At 38.9% G+C, this 19,633-nt stretch overlaps 1 protein-coding gene across 1 annotated transcript in view; it reads left to right on the plus strand.

Moving 5' to 3' along the window:
• The window catches only part of DGKK (diacylglycerol kinase kappa), a 173,605-nt gene that overhangs the window by 122,216 nt on the left and 31,756 nt on the right, over positions 1–19,633 (plus strand). The window contains exons 8-12 of the mRNA XM_024116921.1: positions 2,805–2,907; positions 7,730–7,913; positions 8,637–8,745; positions 9,525–9,664; positions 10,627–10,708. Of these exons, the coding sequence (XP_023972689.1) occupies positions 2,805–2,907; positions 7,730–7,913; positions 8,637–8,745; positions 9,525–9,664; positions 10,627–10,708 (618 nt within the window). The remainder of the gene's footprint in view (positions 1–2,804; positions 2,908–7,729; positions 7,914–8,636; positions 8,746–9,524; positions 9,665–10,626; positions 10,709–19,633) is intronic.

Below are 19,633 nucleotides of genomic sequence, written 5' to 3' on the forward strand. Positions count from 1 at the left end.
GTGTATTCTGTTGTTTTTGGATGGAATGTCCCATAAATATCAATTAAGTCCATCTTGTTTAATGCATCATTTAAAGCTTGTGTTTCCTTATTTATTTTCATTTTGGATGATCTGTCCATTGTTGAAATGAACATTGGTGGGGTGTTAAAATCCCCTACTATGATTATGTTACTGTCGATTTCCCCTTTTATGGCTGTTAGTACTTGCCTTATGTATTGAGGTGCTCCTATGTTGGGTGCATAAATATTTACAATTGTTATATCTTCTTCATGGATCGATCCCTTGATCATTATGTAGTGTCCTTCTTTGTCTCTTGTAATAGTCTTTATTTTAAAGTCTATTTTGTCTGATATGAGAATTGCTACTCCAGCTTTCTTCTGATTTCCATTTGCATGGAATATCTTTTTCCATCCCCTCACTTTCAGTCTGTATGTGTCCCTAGGTCTGAAGCGGGTCTCTTGTAGACAGCATATATATGGGTCTTGTTTTTGTATCCATTCAGCCAGTCTGTGTCTTAGTTCTCTTAACTTTTGTTTGTCTGTAAAGATTTTAATTTCTCTGTCGAACCTGAATGAGATCCTTGCTGGTAGAGTAATCTTCATTGTAAGCTTTCCCCTTTCATCACTTTAAATATGTCCTGCCACTCCCTTCTGTCTTGCAGCGTTTCTGCTGAAAGATCAGCTGTTAACCTTATGGGGATTCCCTTGTATGTTATTTGTTGCTTTCCCTGTTGCTTTTAATATTTTTTCTTTGTATTTAATTTTTTATACTTTGATTAATATGTGTCTTGGCATGTTTCTGCTGAAAGATCAACTGTTAACCTTATGTCCCATAGATTTTGGACAGTTCTGTTTCCATTTTCATTTGTCTCAAGGTATATTTTTATTTCTTCTTTGATTTCTTCACTGACCATTGGTTGTTTAGCATCATGTTGTTTAGTCTCCACGTGTTTGTGTTTTTTCCACTTTTCTTCTTGTAGTTGATTTCTAGTTTCATAGTGTTGTTGTCAGAAAAGATGATTAATATGATTTGAATCTTCTTATATTTAATGTGACTTGTTTTGTGGCCTAACATGTGATGTATCTGGAGAATGTTCCATGTGTACTTGAAAAGAATGTGTGTTCTGCTGCTTTTTGATGGAATGTTCTATAGGTGTATATATTAAGGTAATCTCATCTAATGTGTTAAGACCAGTGTTTATTGATTTTCTGTCAGATGATATATCCATTGATGTAACTGGGGTATTATAGTCCCCTACTATTATTGTATGTCTGTCTATTTCTTCAGTTATTTCTGTTAATATTTGCTTTATATATTTAGGTTCTCCTCTGTTGAGTGCATAAATGTTTATAAATGTTATATCATGTTGTTAGATTGACCCCTTTATCATAATTTAATGTCCTTCCTTGTTTTGTTACAGTCTTTGCTTTAAAGTTTATTTTTTTCTGTTATAAGTACCACTACCGTGGCTTTCTTTTAATTTCCATTTGCATTGAATACCCTTTTCTATCCTATAACTTTCAGTCTGTGTGTGTCTTTAGATCTGAAGTGAGTTTCTTGCAGGCAGCATATATATCAGCCTTGTTTTTGTATCCATTCAGCCACTCTATATCTTCTGATTGGAGCATTAGTTCATTTAAATGTAAAGTGATTATTGATAGATATTTACTTATAGCTATTTTTTTCATTGTTTGCTGGTTGTTTTTGTAGTTCTTCTCTGTTCTTGTCTTCTCCTCCCGGTTTGTTTCCTTGTGTTTTGATGGATTCCTTTAGTATGATGTTAGATTTCCTTAAGAAAGGAAATCTTATAACCAACAAGGACCTACAGTATAGCACAGGGAACTCTGCTCAATATTCTGTAATAACCTAAATGGGAAAAGAATGTGAAAAAGAATAGATACATGTATATGTATAACTGAATCACTTTGCTGTATACCTGAAATTAACACAACATTGTTAATCAATTATACTCTAATATAAAATTTAAAAAAATTTTAAAAAGAGAGTAAATCTTAAAAGTTCTCATCACAAGGAAAAAAAATGTAACTATGTATAGTGATGGATGTTAACTAGACTTATTGTGATGACCATTTCACAGTATATACAAATACCAAATCATTATGCCATACACCTGAAATTAGTGTAATGCTTATCTCAATTATATTGTAATAAAAAAGAAGATGACTCTGATTGTCCTCTGGATCTCTTTTAATTGTTTTGCATAATTAGGCCAGATTCATGTCTTCTAGCAATTGTGTAGTTTTCCAGGAAGTGATGCTTGAAGATATCAGAAATCTGGGAAATATGCCATTAGTGGGGAAGGCAGCAGTCTCAGCCTTTTCACTTCCCAGTTGTTTGACCTTGAGCAAGATCATTTACCTCTCTGAGCTTTGGTTTCTTCATTTCTAAAACAAACTTAATATGTCTTACCTAAAGCACCCAGTTGTTGTAAAGAATGAAGCATAACAACATGTTATCAGGATTTGCACTCTTATACTGCAAGTAAACTACCCATTCTGTAGGCCACTAAAATTGTGCCCTAGGACTGGCATCTACGCAGTGCCTGTGATAGGTATCTTCTGAAAGCCACCTTTGAAGGAACAGAGTTCAGAGGTCACACTCAGGGATGGTGCAGGCTCAGGGTGGAAAGAGAGGTTGAGTCAGGGGTATGTGTATGGCACCAAATCTCAGAAAGGGAGTTTTGAATACTGAGTACTTAAATTTTGGAATTGGGACAAAATGCTGATCTATGTTATCCTTTTCTCACCCCACTCAAGTTTTTCTTTCTTCTCCTGTTTTTCCAGGTGCATGATGACTGCAGGAGACGGTTTTCCAAGGAATGCTGGTTTGGAAGTCATCGATCATCAGTCATTCCTCCCACTGCCCTCAGCGACCCCAAGGGTGATGGTGAGTAGCTCAACTTTAATGCATTGGGGAGGGAGGGAAGATGCAAAACCTAGAGAAAAAGACTGCAATTAAGTTAATCTGGTCAACCAATCAAACATATCTGGGAGTACAAGTGTGCATATGTGTATAGACAGCTTGTGTTTTTCTTTAGACCTTTGGGATGGCGAATATTGTTTATGGTTTAAATGTATGTGGGCATGTTCTTTGTAGTCTCTGTCAAAATTGTTTCCAAATGATCAGAATTGATTTCAGCTTTTAGATGATTTCCAGACAGTAGATAATCCATGAAATAATTTTTTTTGCTTGTTGCCTACTTCATTGCCAAGGAAAAGCCAGCATTAGCTGGGAGCAAAGAAAGGAAAATAAAGAAGACTATACAGTTTCCTTAGAGTACAGAAGGGGGCAAGGATTCCTGTAACTGTTAGAACCTTTTTAGAACTAGACACAGCACACGTGTACATGTGTGCACATATGTGTACATACACTCTGAGCCACTCTAGTCTCTTCCAGTTCATTTCCCAACCCCAACACAGATACAGACAGACATTGGTACATGGAATGAGCCACTCACACAGTTTTCTGCAGGCAAGCCTACTCATATGTCCCTATAATGACATGCACAGACACACATCCCTCACTCAGGGATGCATGCATATATTATTCTCAGAGCTACTCAAATATGTATCCACATAGAGTCACTTACCAGATAGCTGACTAGAGAGATGATGAGATTGATGACTTGGTAAGTAAGAGACACTTGACTGGCTAGGAGAAAGAAGGGCCTTGGGGCAAGATGGAAAAGTATCAAACTAGTCAGCCAAGTCTACTCAGGCTGCTAATGAAAGTCAGTGAAGTCTTGAATCTGAGACTTTGCTCACCCCCACAGGGACCTGGGAAAAATGTCTTTGGGCAGACTGAAGGATGGCCACCTCAGCATCTTATAAATCACCCACAAATAGGTGTTAAGGGGCTGCCACCTCTCCTTTGTAATTGGACCAACAAGTTCTGTGTTCTTGTGGAAGTTGGGTTTTTTAGTTTGTTTTTTCCCATCTTATATCATTTCTTATTCTTGTTATAGATGGTCAACTAATAGCATTACTACTTTCTTTTGCTTTCCACCAATGACACATTATTGCTTAGAAGCACCTGTGCTAAGTCATTCTTTTTGTGTAATGTCTCCTACAATGCCCCATGAGTTAGCTTTTAGCCTTTCATCCTAGTCATCTGCAATCTTGATCCAATTGAATGTCACTCTTGAGAGCCCTTCTTTCTATCATGTGTTACTTGGCCTGTGGTTTCTTAAGAGTATCTTTTGAAACCTCCATATCTTCTTGACTCTTTCTAGCTTCTTGGTCTAGGCAAATACACTCTTTAATGTTCCCTGTTGGGAAGTCCCACCCATCTTAGAGACGATGAGTTCATTAAAGATGATCTGGTCCAACCCTCTGGCCAGGCTAGGGAATCCCTTCTCCAGCATCCAAGGTGGAGGCATCCATCTGATGACTTTCTGAGGAAGCACATGCCATTGCTGATTAGCATTCATTCATTATTTATTCAGTCAACAAACTCTAATTTCTGATGTCTTCTAATTTCCCTTTTTCCTACCCGATCTGCTTGGTAAATTTCTTCTCTCATCCTAGAGGGTGAGAACAACGTCAAACATTGTCTCCTGTTTAAAGGCTTCTGTAACTGCCCCTCACCATTTCTCCACACAAATAAATTACTTCCTTTGCTGTAAACCCAGAACACATATCTCAGAGCACTTAACACACTATATTATAGTTTGTCACATGTCCCACTCCAGACTGTGAGCTCTTGTATCACTAGCACTGATACATGGTATATTCACAGTCAAGATTTGTTACATGAATTCATTAATACATTTACTGAATACTGCGTATATGTAAGGCTCAGTGATGAACAATGTAGAGAATAAGATATGACTAAGACAGGATCCCTGATTCATATGGGGGCAAAACAGTATAATGCAGTATTTGTCAAATGCAAGAATGCCTCAGAATCATCCAGAAGCCTTTTTAAAACACAGATGTCTAGGCCCTATGCCCCTGCCCCAGAGCTTTTGATTCAGTAGATCTGGGTAGGGCACAAGAGTTTCCATTTCTTACAAGAAATTATGCTGATACTACTACTCCCAGGAGCATACTCAATCATTTACTAACTGTGTGACCTTGGGCAAGTTACTTAACCTCTCTGTGCCTCATGTATCATTTGTTTTCTGCCAATAGGGAATAAAAGTTATACTCAAGTGCGTTATGAGGGTTAAATGAGTTAGTATCTGTAAAAGAGGATTTTAAAATACAGGAAGGGGAACAGGAAGCCAACCTTATGCTAATTTAGCATCCTTCTGTGGTATGAACTGAACAAATTTGAGAGGGACTGTTGACTCCTTGGTTTTGGGCACTGTGATTATATTAACGTAGCTCAAAGAAGCACAATTCTTTTTTTTTTAAAGCTCTTTCAGACTGTTGACTCATCTGGAGCTTAAAGTCAAGTAAATCCCCTAAGCCCTTTTCATGCTTGATCCTGCCAAGCCAAGTTCCTATTGTCTTGTTCTGCTGCAACTTATGTCCTTGAGCTTAAAGGCCAAGCTTCACATTTATCCCCTTTTCAGCTTGTTGACTTTGACCCTACTGCCTGTTAAGGTCATTTTTCAATCTTGATTCTGTCATCCAGTGGCTCTCCCTCCCACTTTAGGTACTTCAAAGTTGACAAGCTAGCCTTCCATGTTTTTATTTGAATTGGTTAAAATTGTTGAATAGTACTGGACATTCCCTTACAGTTAACATCAGCTTATTCAAAAGCAACCTTGTGGACATGATCATTTACCTGGTTATGAATCTGCCTAATATCGCTATATTCCAGCCCACAATACCATCCATTTTTGTCACCTTGTTCACAGGATTCGTCTAACAGCTTGTTGTCATTTTATGTGGGCCCTGTCACCTCTCTCCCTCACTTACTCCACAGCAGCCATGCTATTCTCTTCACTGTCCACAAACATCCCAGGCAGTCTCCCTTCTCTGGGCGGGTTCTTATTCTTCCTCTTGACCCCCAAAAAACTCTTCCCCCGGATATCTGCATTGCTCACTACCTCATTTCATTCAAATATCATCTCACCAGAGAAGCCATCCCTGGCCACCTATCTAAAACAACACTCCCTTCAGTCTCCATTCCCCTTTTCCTGCTTTATTTTTCTTCATATCGCATTATTTTCTATATTTATTTGTGTATTTATTTATGGTCTGCATCCTTCCATTAGAATATAAATTCCACAAGAGCAAAGATCATTTCTATCTTGTCCATCACTGTATATCAGAACATGACAAGGACAGGCACAAAGAATGCCCTCAATAGATATATGTTGAATGAATGAATGACTGTCTTAACTACCATTGTGTTAACATATATTTTGTAAAAACATGTTGAAAAGGGATAACATGTTCAGGGAGGGTAACTACTTCCAAGCTATGCTACTGAAGGGACATAGCAGACTCCCCTTGTAGCTATGAGCCCTGGCAAGCCCTGAAGGTTTGGTGCATGACAGGCTAGCTGGCTCAGGAGGTCTTCAAGCGCCACTGGCCAGTGAGTAGAAATTGGCCCATAGAGGAAGCTTGCTTTAGATTTTTCCGGGCAAAACAGCCATGAAATCTGCTCAAGTCAGCAGTCTTCCTCTTCAGGCTCCCTTTTACCCAGGCTACAACAAATGGGACACTTCAACTTGCCTCTCTCCCCGTGGCACACATCATTCAGGAGCAAGCCACATGCTTTTTTCCCTTTGCATTTATTTTTGCTGGGGCATCCCTGGCAAGCCACGAGCTCAGAGGTTTGGAGGCTCACAATTTGTCTAGCATCTCCTATGAGGCCATTGCTCACTGCCTGTCTCCCTGCCAACAGGCTCTACGACTCAGTATGAGCTGGCAGGCTTTGGCAATTTAAACTGCTATAACTCCACTTCTCTATGTGGAACTTCAGTGTTGGGGATTATTAAAAGCCTCTCTCTTGTCCAGACAAATTCCCTATAGTCTTGTTTCCCCTGATAATTGATATGATAACTTAGATTGCTCTGCCAGAACTTTAGAGGAGCGATTAAAGCTCCCTGCTTCACTCCACATTGATATGTTCTGTCATTAGCTCCTGGCTGAAAGGCAGCCTTTTCTCCCCATCTCTCCTGACCTTGTATCTTCTCAGTGCAAGAACTGAGCTATCCCAGGCAGAGAGAGGACAAGTTGGGTGTGCTGATCCTCCTCCTGGGCTCTCAACCTTCTCCTTCTTCAGTTTTCCCTTGACATTTTATTGATCTTTGGTTGTGGCACCAATTTTTTTAATTCCTTGTGTTCCAATACACTGCTGCGTATGAATCTGTCTCCCCAGCTTGAGGGCAAGAGCTAGACCCCTAGAAGTATGTAGCATGATGATTGGCATGTAGTAGTTGCTCAGCAAATGTTGGTTACCTGGCAACAGCTGGGCAAAGACCAGCTGTTGTTGTTTTCTTAAATAAAAGCCCCTTTGTGTTGCATCTAACTTCCCCTCTGTTCCTCAGTCTCAGAGGCACAGGGAAGCTGTGGGAGGTGTTGGATGTCTATTATCTTGATTGTGGTGATGGTATCATGGGTGTTTGCATATGTCTGAACTCATTAAATTGTACACATTAAATGTATGCAGTTCTTTGTATATCAATTATACCTCAATAAAGCTGTTTTTAAAAAGTCTTTGCAAAATTTGATGTTAAGTCATGCCTTCCTTCCATCTAAATGGCCCTTTTCTTTTTTTTCCCTTTTCTTTCTGTTGTATGCATTATTAGGCCAATTAGTAGTATCTCCAGATTTCTGGAATCTTGATTGGTCTTCAGCCTGTTCATGCCCCCTTCTCATCTTCATCAACTCCAAAAGCGGCGATCACCAAGGGATCGTCTTCCTCCGGAAATTCAAGCAATACCTTAACCCGTCTCAAGTGTTTGACCTTTCGAAGGGTGGACCTGAAGCCGGGTAAGCATGGCGTAAGGGATGTAGTTGCGGGTATAGAAGGGAATCCCCCCTCTACACATTCTAGAGTAGGATAGGCTTCCTGGAATTAGTTCTAGTACCTGGGCAGGAAAGGTCTATTTACTCAAGTCAGGACACAAACACAACTCCACAGCATCTTGAGTTGGCTGGCTGGAGGACTTTTAGCCCTCTCCCAGAAATCCTTTCAAGCCTATGTCCTGCTCTCAGATTTGCTTCACCTTTTCCAGTTGGAAAAGGTAACTATGTCTCCTGACTTCAGAGGAGGAGGCAAATGGATATTATTTTCCACCTTTCCTGTCACTCACTCTTTTTCTTGGGGGCAAGTAGATACATCTCTACTACAGGCCTGTTTTATTTAGAGATCACCTGGCTGTTCAGCCCTGGTTTCTGTGAACCCACTGGCAACTGTGCAAGACATTCTTCCTGGGCCTCAGCAAGTAGATTAGGCTAGGCAACTAGTAACTTCCAGAACAAGGTTGGGCAAAGAAGAGTGTAGGTTGAGGCAAGGCCTGATCTCCAGGATTGCCTGTGGGAGCATTCCCTATGATCTCAGGTACACAGAGAGATAGAGGTTAAGGGAAAGGAAACAGGTAGCCTGATAGCAGGGTGCAGAAGCAGCAGTCCTTAGCTCCTGGCACATTGTAGGAAAGAGTTGTAAAATTCATCAGCTCATGAAATGACTCCCCTTTCCCCTCTTCCTTCTAGGCTCTGCATGTTCAAGAACTTTGCTCGCTTTCGCATTGTGGTTTGTGGTGGAGATGGCAGCGTGAGCTGGGTCTTATCTATGATTGATGCCTTTGGATTACAGAAACGGGTGAGTCCCTAGCTGACTTAATTTAGCCATTGCTAAAGAGATTGGTGATGTGGAGCTGCTTATCCCAAGAAGTCCCTGGTCTTTACTCTCCTTGTCTGTAAAATACACGTTTCCTACTGGTTCCACAGTCAACCTGACTGGTAGATTCCCAATCTAAGCCTGCTCACCTATACCATTTTCTGGTTATCTAACAGGAGGAAGGAAGAAAGAGGAAGTTAGCAGAAAAAAATGAGCAGTGCTCTATTTCCCAAGCCCCCAAATGAAGATTTGAAGGGGAGGAAAGCAAGAAAAAAAGAAGTGGCATCTGGCAGCATTCAGCCCCCAATTCCCTACCCCTCCTGAGGCCACTGAGTTTCTTCCCTGAGTCTCTAGAGTAGCAGAAATGTTCTTCCACCTCTCCCCCCTCTCCCTAAGCAGTGCCCTGCTCTTCTGACTGCAGTAGCTTTGTCTCCTTAAGGCACCTTACCTCTTTGGCCCAGCCTAGATAGAAATTTGTGGCTATATTTCTCTTTTATAAGCATGGCTACAAATATTGTCATATTCCAGCAACGTTTTCCCTTACTGAGTAGGTTCTGTATTGCCAAGAGTGGGACCCAACTCCTTAGGGAAAATTTCACTCAACTTCAAACATCTTCCTATTACACTTCCTAAAATCATAGGTCCCTTATTGCCACTAGTTTTGAGACCATATTTTTTTCCCAAAAAGCACCTTCTGGGTTCTTTTATGGGTGGATCTTGGTAGGATTTTCTGAAAAGGATGCCCGGTTTTGTTCTTGCAGTGTCAGCTGGCAGTCATCCCTCTTGGAACCGGTAATGATCTGGCCCGTGTCCTCGGCTGGGGTGCGTTCTGGAACAAAAACAAATCGCCTCTGAACATCCTCAACAGAGTGGAGCAAGCTGATGTGAGGATTCTAGACAGGTGAGTAGCTGAAAGATCAGGTCGTTGTGGCTCTTCCATTCCCTTGCCAGTTACTCCCAGTTACATCGTCTCAATCAGGAATGTTCTAAACTCCCTCACAGAGCTTCATTGCCTTTCTGGCTTCAGTGCAAGGAAATTTGGGGGACCTTGCCTATTAAGAAGCCAGGGTCTACTGTGTATCCTTTAAACATCACTGAAGCCCCTCTTCAAACTTAAAAGATCCTAGAGCAGGAGCCCCCATTGGTAAATTTCAAGGGTTCTATAAACCTCCTTCAAATTGCATAGCTAATTATCCATATAAGCATATTTTTTTCCTTGGGAAAGTTTCCGCCTTTCTGTTCTATTCTAGGTTAGTATAGAAACTATTCTATAGCTTCGTCAGGTACTCAAAGAAACTCAAAAAAAGAGGGCTCATAAACAATTGGCCTGGATTATCTGTGTCCTAGAGAAGAGACAGTATTCCCCTCCAATCTTCTGAGAAGAAAGACTTTCTATGTAGGGGCATAGTATTTGATTTATGGCTGCTCATAAAGATAACCTGGGGGGCATAGTATTTGATTTATGGCTGCTCATAAAGATAACCTGGGGAGCTTTTTCAAGGTACCAAGCTGGGCCCTACCACAAATATTCTCATTCAGTAGGTCTTGGGTAGAGCCCTGGTATGTGTATTTTACAAAAGCACCTCAGGTGATCTTGGTAGTTACCACTGCTTGAGAAACACTGCTCTCTGAGAACTCTGTGGTGGAATTCCTTCCATCACACTGGCCTTGAGAAGTCATGAAGCAGAGGTCTCTCTTGGGGTATACCTTGAGATCAGGTGACCTGATATAACTTGGGCAACCCCTACAACTCATTCCTACCCATCACATAAATATTTTGACCCCTTTCGTGACATGTGAAGCATTGGTGCCAACCTGTGATGAAACAGACCCCTAAATATCTGTCTTTAAACTTCATTTCAGATGGAGTGTGATGATCCGTGAGACTCCCAGACAAACCCCATTGCTAAGAGGACAAGTTGAAATGGATGTACCCCGATTTGAGGTAACAACTGCCTAGCTATAATTCAGGCCAACATCTTTATTACACATTGAAATAATAGGCTAAACCCAGAGAGAAGCTTTTGTATAGTCCATGGGCTTGATAAGGATGAGATCATTCAGGAATGGGGACATTTCAATTAGCAGTTATTTACCAAAAACTGTGTTAGGTGTTGGGGATATAATTCAGTCAGCCATTTACTTATGCATTCACTCAAAATATTTATGGAAAATATGGATTAACTACAGTGTGTTCCTTCCTCTTCAATTTTTGGAATAGTTTGAGAATATGTATTAAATCTCCTTTGTATGTTTGGTAGAACTCCCCTGTGAAGCCATCCAGTCATGGACTTTGGTTAGCTGGGAGTTTTTTAAATTACAAATTCAGTTTCACTATTAGTGATCAGTCTGTTCAGATTGTCTATTTCTTCCTGATTCAATCTTTAAAGATTGTATGTTTCTAGAAACGTGTCTATTTCTTCTAGGTTGTTCAATTTGTTGGCATATAACTGTCCATAGTATTCTTTTATGATTTTTTGAATCTCTGTGGTATTGGTTGTTATGTCTCCTCTTTAATTTCTTATTTTATTTGGGTCCTCTTTCTTTTCTTCTTGGTGAGCCTCACTAAAGGTTTATCAATTTTATCTTTTCAAAGGACCAGATCTTGGTTTCATTGATCTTTTCTATTGTTTTTTTTTGGTCTCTGTTTTATTTATTTCCTCTCTGATCTTTATTATTTCCTGCCTTCTGATGACTTTGAGCTTCATTAGCTCTTTTTCTAATTCTTTTAGTTAGTAATATAAGTTGTTTGAGATTTTTCTTGTTTCTTGAGGTAGGCCTGTATCACTGTAAACTTCCCTCTTAGAACTGCTTTGCTGGATCCCACAGATTTTGGAATGTTGTGTCTCCATTTTCATTTGTATCGAGGTATTTTCTGATTTCCTCTTTGATTTCATCATTGTCCCATCTTTCTTTTTAACATCTTTATTGGAGTATAACTGTTTACAATGGTGTATTAGTTTCTGCTTTATAACAAAGTGAATCAGCTATACATATACATATATCCCCATATCTCCTCCCTCTTGTGTCTCCCTCCTACGCTCCCTATCCCACCCCTCTAGGTGATCACAAAGCACTGAGCTGAATTTCCTGTGCTATGTGGCTGCTTCCCACTAGCTATCTATTTTACACTTGGTAGTGTGTATATGTCCATGCCACTCTCTCACTTCGTCCCAGCTTACCCTTCCCACTCCCCGTGTGCTCAAGTCCGTTCTCTATGTCTGTGTCTTTATTCCTGTCCTGCCTCTAGTTTCTTCAGAACCTTTATTTATTTTTTTTGGATTCCATATATATGTGTTAGCATATGGTATTTGTTTTTCTCTTTCTGACTTACTTAACTCTGTATGACAAACTCTAGGTCCATCCACATCACTACAAATAACTCAATTTCATTTCTTTTTATGGCTGAGTAATATTCCATTGTATATATGTGCCACATCTTCTTTATCCATTCATCTGTCAGTGGACACTTAGGTTGCTTCCATGTCCTGGCTATTGTAAATAGAGCTGCAATGAACATTGTGGTACATGACTCTTTTTGAATTATGTCCCATTGGTTTATTTAGTAGCATGTTGTTTAGTCTCCTGTTTGTGTTTTTCCATTTTACTTCCTGTAATTGATTTCTAGTTTCATACTGTTGTGGTCAGAAAAAATGCTTGATATAATTTCTATCTTCTTAAATTTGTTGAGATTTGTTTTATGGCCTAGCATGTGATCTATCCTGGAGAACATTCTATGTGCAATTGAAAAAAATGTGTATTCTGCGGCTTTTGGTTGGAATGTCCTGTAGATAAGTCCAACTGTTCTATTGTGTCATTTAAGACACCATTTCCTTATTGATTTTCTCTCTGGAGGATCTGTCCATTAAAATAAGTGAAGTGTTAAAGTCCCCTACCATTTTTGTATTATTGTCAATTTCTCCCTTCATGTTTGTTAATATTTGTTTTATATATTTAGGTGTTCCTGTATTAGGTGTGTATATGATAAAGAGTGTTATATTCTCTTATTGTATTGATCATTTTATCATTATATAATACCCTTAATCTTTTGTTATAGACTTTGTTTTAAAGATTATTTTGTCCTATATGAATATTACTACCCCCGTTTTCTTGTCATTTCCATTTACATGAAATATATTTTTCCATCCTCTGACTTTCAGTCTGTGTGTGTCTAACTCGAAGTGAGTTTCTTGTAAGCAGCATATAGATGGGTCTTCTTTTTTCATCCAATCAGCCACCCTATGTCTTTCAATTGGAGTATTTAGTCCAATGACCTTCAAAGTGATTATTGATAGGTATGTACTTATTGCCATTTTGTTAGTTGTATTCTGGTTGTGTTTGTACTTCTCTGTTCTTTTCTTCTGCTTTTAGTTTCTTCCTTTGTGGTTTGATGGTTTTCTTTATTGGTTTGCTTGTGTTCCTTTCTCTCTAGTTTTATATATCTATTGTAGGTTTTTAATTTGTGGTTACCAAGGGGTTCCTATATGTTGACCTACAACTGTATCTACTTTATAAAAACTGTTAGTCATTTAAGTTCAAACACATTCTAAAATATCTACGTTTTTTACTCCCCTCCCCCACATTTTGTGTTTTTAATGTCATATTTTACATCTCCATGTTTATCCCTTCACAGTTTATTGTAGTTATACTTGATTTTACATTTTTTTCTTTAAATCTTTGTACTAGCTTACTTACTTGGTTGATTCTCAGCCTTTATTATATATTTGCCTTTACTAGTGGTATTTGTTCCTTTCTCATAGAAATTTACTTTTTGTTATAGCCTTTTCAATTAAAGAAAACCCTTTAACATTTCTTTTAGGGTAGGTTTAGTATTGCTCAATTCTTTTAGTTTTTGCTTGTCTGAGAAGTTCTTTATCTCTCCTTCAATTCTAAATGATAATCTTGCTGGAAGAGCATCCTAGCTTGAAGGTTTTTCCCTTTTAGCACTTTATATATCATGTCCTTCCTTCTGGCCTGAAAGTTTTCTGCAGAGAAATCAGCTGATAGCCTTATGGGGATTCCCTTATATATGACTCTTTGATTTTCTCTTGCTGCCTTTAGAATTATTTATCTTAAACGTTTGCCATTTTAATTATTATGTCTTGGTATGCATCTGTTTGGGTTCATCTTGTTTGGGACCCTCTATGCTTTTGTACCTGGATATTGGTTTCCTTCTTCAGTTTCAAGAAATTTTCAGCCATAACTTCATCAAATACATTTTAAGCCCCCTCTCCCTCTCTCTTCTTCTGGGACCCCTATAATGCTGATGTTGGTATCCTTTGTGCTGTCCCAAATGTCCCTTAAACTGTTCTCATTTTTTTTTTTTTGTGGTATGCGGGCCTCCCTCTGCTGTGGCCTCTCCCGTTGCAGAGGACAGGCTCCGGACGCGCAGGCTCAGCGGCCATGGCTCACGGGCCCAGCCGCTCCGCGGCATGTGGGATCCTCCCAGACCGGGGCGCGAACCCGGTTCCCCTGCATCGGCAGGCGGACGCGCAACCGCTGCGCCACCAGGGAAGCCCCTGTTCTCATTTTATAAATGTTTCTTTTACTATTCTGATTGCATGATTTCCATTATTCTATCTTCCAGATCACTTATTCATTCTTCTGTATCACCTAGTCTGCTGTTAATTCCTTCTAGTGTGTTTTTCATTTCACATTTTAAAATTTTTTATTTCCTTGTTAAAATTCTGTGTTCATCTATTCTTTTCCCTAATTCAGTTAGCCTATCTATTACTAATGCTTTGAATTCTTTATCTAGTAAATTGTTTATTTCTGTTTTATTAGTTTTTTTTTTCAGGGGTTTTCTCCTGTTTTTTCAATGAAACAAATCCCTCTGTCTTCTCATTGTTCTTAACTTTTGCTGTCTCTATTCTATGAAATTAGATGAAACAGTTACCTTTCCAGTCTTGAAGGGGTGTCCTTGTGTATGAGCATCCCCATACAGTCTGCATGTGCCCAGTGACTTTGGAGGGAGAGCTAGATCTGACTTGAGCACAAGTCATGTCTTTCCCTAGAGTGTGCTGGCAGCTATCACCTTGGTAGGAGGTGGTGCTGCAGATGTAGCAGTGAGAGCTAGAGTCAGGTGTGAGCCAGAGCTTCTCCCTTTTTCAGTGGCCAACACCACCCTCTTGGGGCTGGGGGCGGGTCCCAAATTGCTGGAGCAGAAGCACTGAGGGTCAAGTCCAAGATTGCTCCATTCCCTCTAAGTGTGTTCTTTCCCCCATCCCAGCACCAGCACACTTGCCCCAGAGGGGAACAGTGCTGGAGCAAGAGGGGCTGGAGCAGGCATTTGGCATGGGTGTGGACCTGGGTTCAGGCTTTGATGTCCCCAGTTCCACTTGGAATCCTGGAATACTTCTGATGTGGTGCCTCCATAAACGCCAGGTTGCTGCCCCTGCCCCATTCAGATGCCATTTGGGGTCTGGGCTAGCATAGTCCCTAAAATCTGAGCACTCCTGTCAGCCACCCTCACCCTAGCGTAGAGCTGTTATGGTGAAGCAAGTGGGGTAGAACAGGTGCTTGGCTCAGGCTGGCTGTGTGCCAGAGTGGTTGCAGGAAACTGGCCAGAGTCCCATTCAGTTTCAACCTGTTTTTTTTCTGCCTTGTTTCAGGAATAAGCAAGTGTGTGTTGTGCTCTTCACTAGCAGAGTGTAGGTTTCTTTTGTTTGTTTGCTGTACAATATATCAAAGTTGCTTATTTATTTTATACATAGTGCTTTGTATCTCTTAATCTGATACCCCTATCTCACCCCTCCCTATTCCCTCCACACTGGTAACCACTAGTTTGTTCTCTACGTCTATGAGTCTGTTTCTGTTTTTTAAATATACATTTGTTTTGTTTTTCACATTCCACATGTAAGAGATAAAATAGAGTATTTGATTTTTCTCACTGACATATTTCACTAAGCATAATACCCTCAAGGTCCGTCACATTGTTGCAAATGGCAGAATTCCATTCTTTTGGGGGGGCTGAGTAGTATTCCATTGTATATATATAAACCACATCTGTATCCATTCATCTGTTGATGGGCACTTAGGTTGTTTCCATATCTTGACTATTGTAGATAGTGCTGCTATGAACATTGAGGTACATGCATCTTTTCAAATTAGTGTTTTCATTTTCTACAAATACATACCCAGCACTGAAATTCCTGGATCATATTATAGTTCTATTTTTAGTTTTTTAAAGAAACTCCATACTGTTTTCTATAGTGGCTGGAAAGAATGTACAACCCCACCAATAGTGTACTAGGGTTCCCATTTCTCCACATCCTCTCCAACATTTGTTATTTGTAGACATTTTGATGATAGCCATTCTGACAGGTGAGGTGATATCTCATTTTTGTTTTGCATTTCTCTAATAATTAGCAATGTTGAGCATCTTTACATGTGCCTGTTAGCCATATGTATGTCTTCTTTGAAAAAATTTCTATTCAGGTCTTCTGCCCATTTGTTGATTGGGTTGTTTATTTTTTTGATATTGAGTTATATGAGCTGTTTGTGTATTTTGGATATTAACCCCTTGTCAGCCACACCATTTGCAAATATTTTCTCCCTTCTCATAGGTTGTATTTTCATGTTATTGATAGTTTCCTTTGCTGTGCAAAAGCTTTTTAAGTTTAATTAGGCCTTATTACTTTATTTTTGCTTTATTTCCTTTGGCTTAGGAGACGGACCCCAAAAAATATTGTTACGATTTTTGTCAAAGAGTGTTCTGCCTATGTTCTCTTCTAGGAGTTTCATGGTGTCATGTCTTACATTTAGGTCTTCGAACCACTTTGAGCTTACTTATATACATGGTCTGAGGGAATGCTCTAATCTCATTGTTTTACATGTGGCTGTTCAGTTTTCCCAGTACCACTTGCTGAAGAGACTGTCTTTTCTCCATTGTATATCTTGCCTCCTTTGTCATAAAGTAATTGACAATAGGTGCATGGGTTCACTTCTTGTTCTCTATTCTGCTCCTTTGATCTATGTCTCTGTTTCTGTGCCAGTACCGTGCTGTTTTGATTTCTGTAGCTTTGTAGTATATTCTGAAGTCTGGGAGGGTTATACCTCTAGCTTTGTTCTTTTTCCTCAAGATGACTTTGGCAATTTGGAGTTTTTTGTGGTTCCCTATGAATTTTTATTTGTTCTCATTCTGTGAAAAATGTCATGGATATTTTTATAGGGATTTCATTAAATCTGTAGATTCCTTTCCATATTATGGCCATTTTAACAATATTAATTCTTCCAATCCAAGGGCACAAGATATCTTTCCATTTCTTTGAATTATCTTCAATTCCTTTCATCAATGTTTTATAGGTTTCAGATTATAGGTCTTTCACCTCCTTGGTTAAGTTTATTCTTGGTATTTTCTTCTTTTTGGTATGATTTTAAACAGGATGATTTTTTACTTTCTGTTTCTGAAATTTCATTATTAGTGTATATAAATGCAATAGATTTCTGTATGGTAATCTTGTATCCTTCAACCTTGCTGAATTCATTTATTAGTCCTAATATTTGGGGGTGGAGACTTTAGAGTTCCCAATAAAAAGTATCATGTCATCTGCAAATAGTGACAGTTTTACTTCTTCCCTTCCAATTTGGATTCATTTTCTTTCTTTTACTTCTCTGATTGCTGTGGCTAGAACTTCCATTACTATGTTAAACAGAAGTGGTAAAAGTGAGCATCCTTGTCTTGTTCCAAAACTTAGTGGGAAGTCTTTCAGCTTTTCACCATTGAGTATGATGTTGGCTATGGGTTTATCATAATGGCCTTAATTATTCTGAGATATGTTCCCTCTATACCCACTTGGATAAGAATTTTTATCATGAATGGATGTTGAAATTTTTCAAATGCTTTTCCTGCATCTATTGAGATGATCATGTGATTTTTATCCTTCCTTTTGTTAATGTGCATCACATTGATTGATTTGTGAACGTTGATTCACCCTCTTGACCCTGGAATAAATCCCAATTGATCAGGGTGTTTGATCCCTTTTACATATTGTTGTATTCAGTTTGCTAATATTTAGTTGAGGATTTTTGCATCTATATTCATCAAAGATATTGGCCTATAATTTCTTTTTTTGTGTGTGTAGTTTCCTTGTCTGGTTTTGATATCAGAGCAATGGTGGCCTTGTAGAATAAATCTGTGAGTGTTTCTTCCTCTTCAAGTTTTTGGAATAGTTTGAGAGGGATAAGTATTAGCTCTTCTCTATATGTTTGTTAGAATTCCCCTCTGAAGCCATCTGGTTCTGGGCTTTTGCTTGCTGGAAGTTTTTTTTATTACAGATTCAATTTTACTTGTAGTGATTAGTCTGTTCAAATTTACTGTATCTTCTTGAAGCAGTCTTGGCAGGCTGTATCTTTCGAGAAATTTGTTCATTTCTTCTAGGTTGTCCAATTTGTTGGCATATAACTGTTCATAGTATTCTCTTATGATTTTTTACATTTCTGTGGTATTGGTTGGTTGTTATGTCTCCTCTTTCATTTCTTATTTTGTTTATTTTGATCCCCACTCTTTTCTTCTTGGTGACACTGGCTAAAGGTTTATGAATTTTATTTATCTTTTTAAAGAACCAGCTCTTGGTTTTCTTCATCTTTTCTATTGTTTTTTGATCACTATTTTATTTATTTCCCCTATGATCATTATTATTTTTATTATTATTTTATATTATATTATTATATTATTTTTTTATTATATTATTATTATTATTATTTCCTGCCTTCTACTGACTTTGAGCTTTGTTTGTTCTTTTTCTAATGCTTTTAGGTGGTAAGATGTTTACTCAAGATTTTTCTTGTTTCTTGAGGAAGGCCTGTATTGGTTCCAACTTCCCCCTTAGAACTGCTTTTGCTGCAACTCATAGATCTTAGAAAGTTCTGTTTCCGTTTTCATTTCTCTTGAGGTATTTTCTGATTTCCTCTTTGATTTCATCATCTCCCATTGTTTTTTATTTTATAACATGTTTATTGGAGTATAATTGCTTTACAATGGTGTGTTAGTTTCTGCCTTATAACAAAGTAAATCAGTTACACATATACATATGTTCCCATATCTCTTCCCTCTTGCGTCTCCCTCCCTCCCTATCCCACCCCTCTAGGTGGTCACAAACCACCGAGCTGATTTCCCTGTGCTATGCGGCTGCTTCCCACTAGCTATCTATGTGACGTTTGGTAGTGTATATATGCCCATGCCACTCTCTCACTTTGTCACAGCTTACCCTTCCCCCTCCCCATATCCTCAAGTCCATGCTCTAGGAGGTCTGTGTCTTTATTCCCGTCTTACCCCTAGGTACTTCATGACCTTTTTTTTTCTTAGATTCCATATATATGTGTTAGCATATGGTATTTACTTTTCTCTTTCTGACTTACTTCACTCTGTATGACAGATTCTAGGTCCATCCACCTCACTACAAATAATTAAATTTCGTTTCTTTTTATGGCTGAGTAATATTCCACTGTATATATGTGTCACATCTTCTTTACCCATTCATCTGTCAATGGACACTTAGGTTGCTTCCATGTCCTGGCTATTGTAAACAGAGCTCAGTGAACATTTTGGTACATGACCCTTTTTGAATTATGGTTTTCTCAGAGTATATGCCCAGTAGTGGTATTGCTGGATCATATGGTAGTTCTATTTGTAGTTGTTTAAGGAACCTCCATAAGGTTCTCCATAGTAGCTGTACCAATTCACATCCCTACAGCAGTGCAAGAGTGTTCCCTTTTCTCCACACTCTCTCCAGCATTTATTGTTTCTAGATTTTTTGATGGTGGCCCTTCTGACCGGTGTGAGATGATATCTCATTGTAGTTTTGATTTGCATTTCTCGAATGATTAATGATGTTGAGCATTCTTTCATGTGTTTGTTGGCAATCTGTAT

This window comes from Physeter macrocephalus, chromosome 21 (assembly GCF_002837175.3).
Source record: "Physeter macrocephalus isolate SW-GA chromosome 21, ASM283717v5, whole genome shotgun sequence".
NCBI classification, from domain to species: Eukaryota; Metazoa; Chordata; class Mammalia; order Artiodactyla; family Physeteridae; genus Physeter; species Physeter macrocephalus.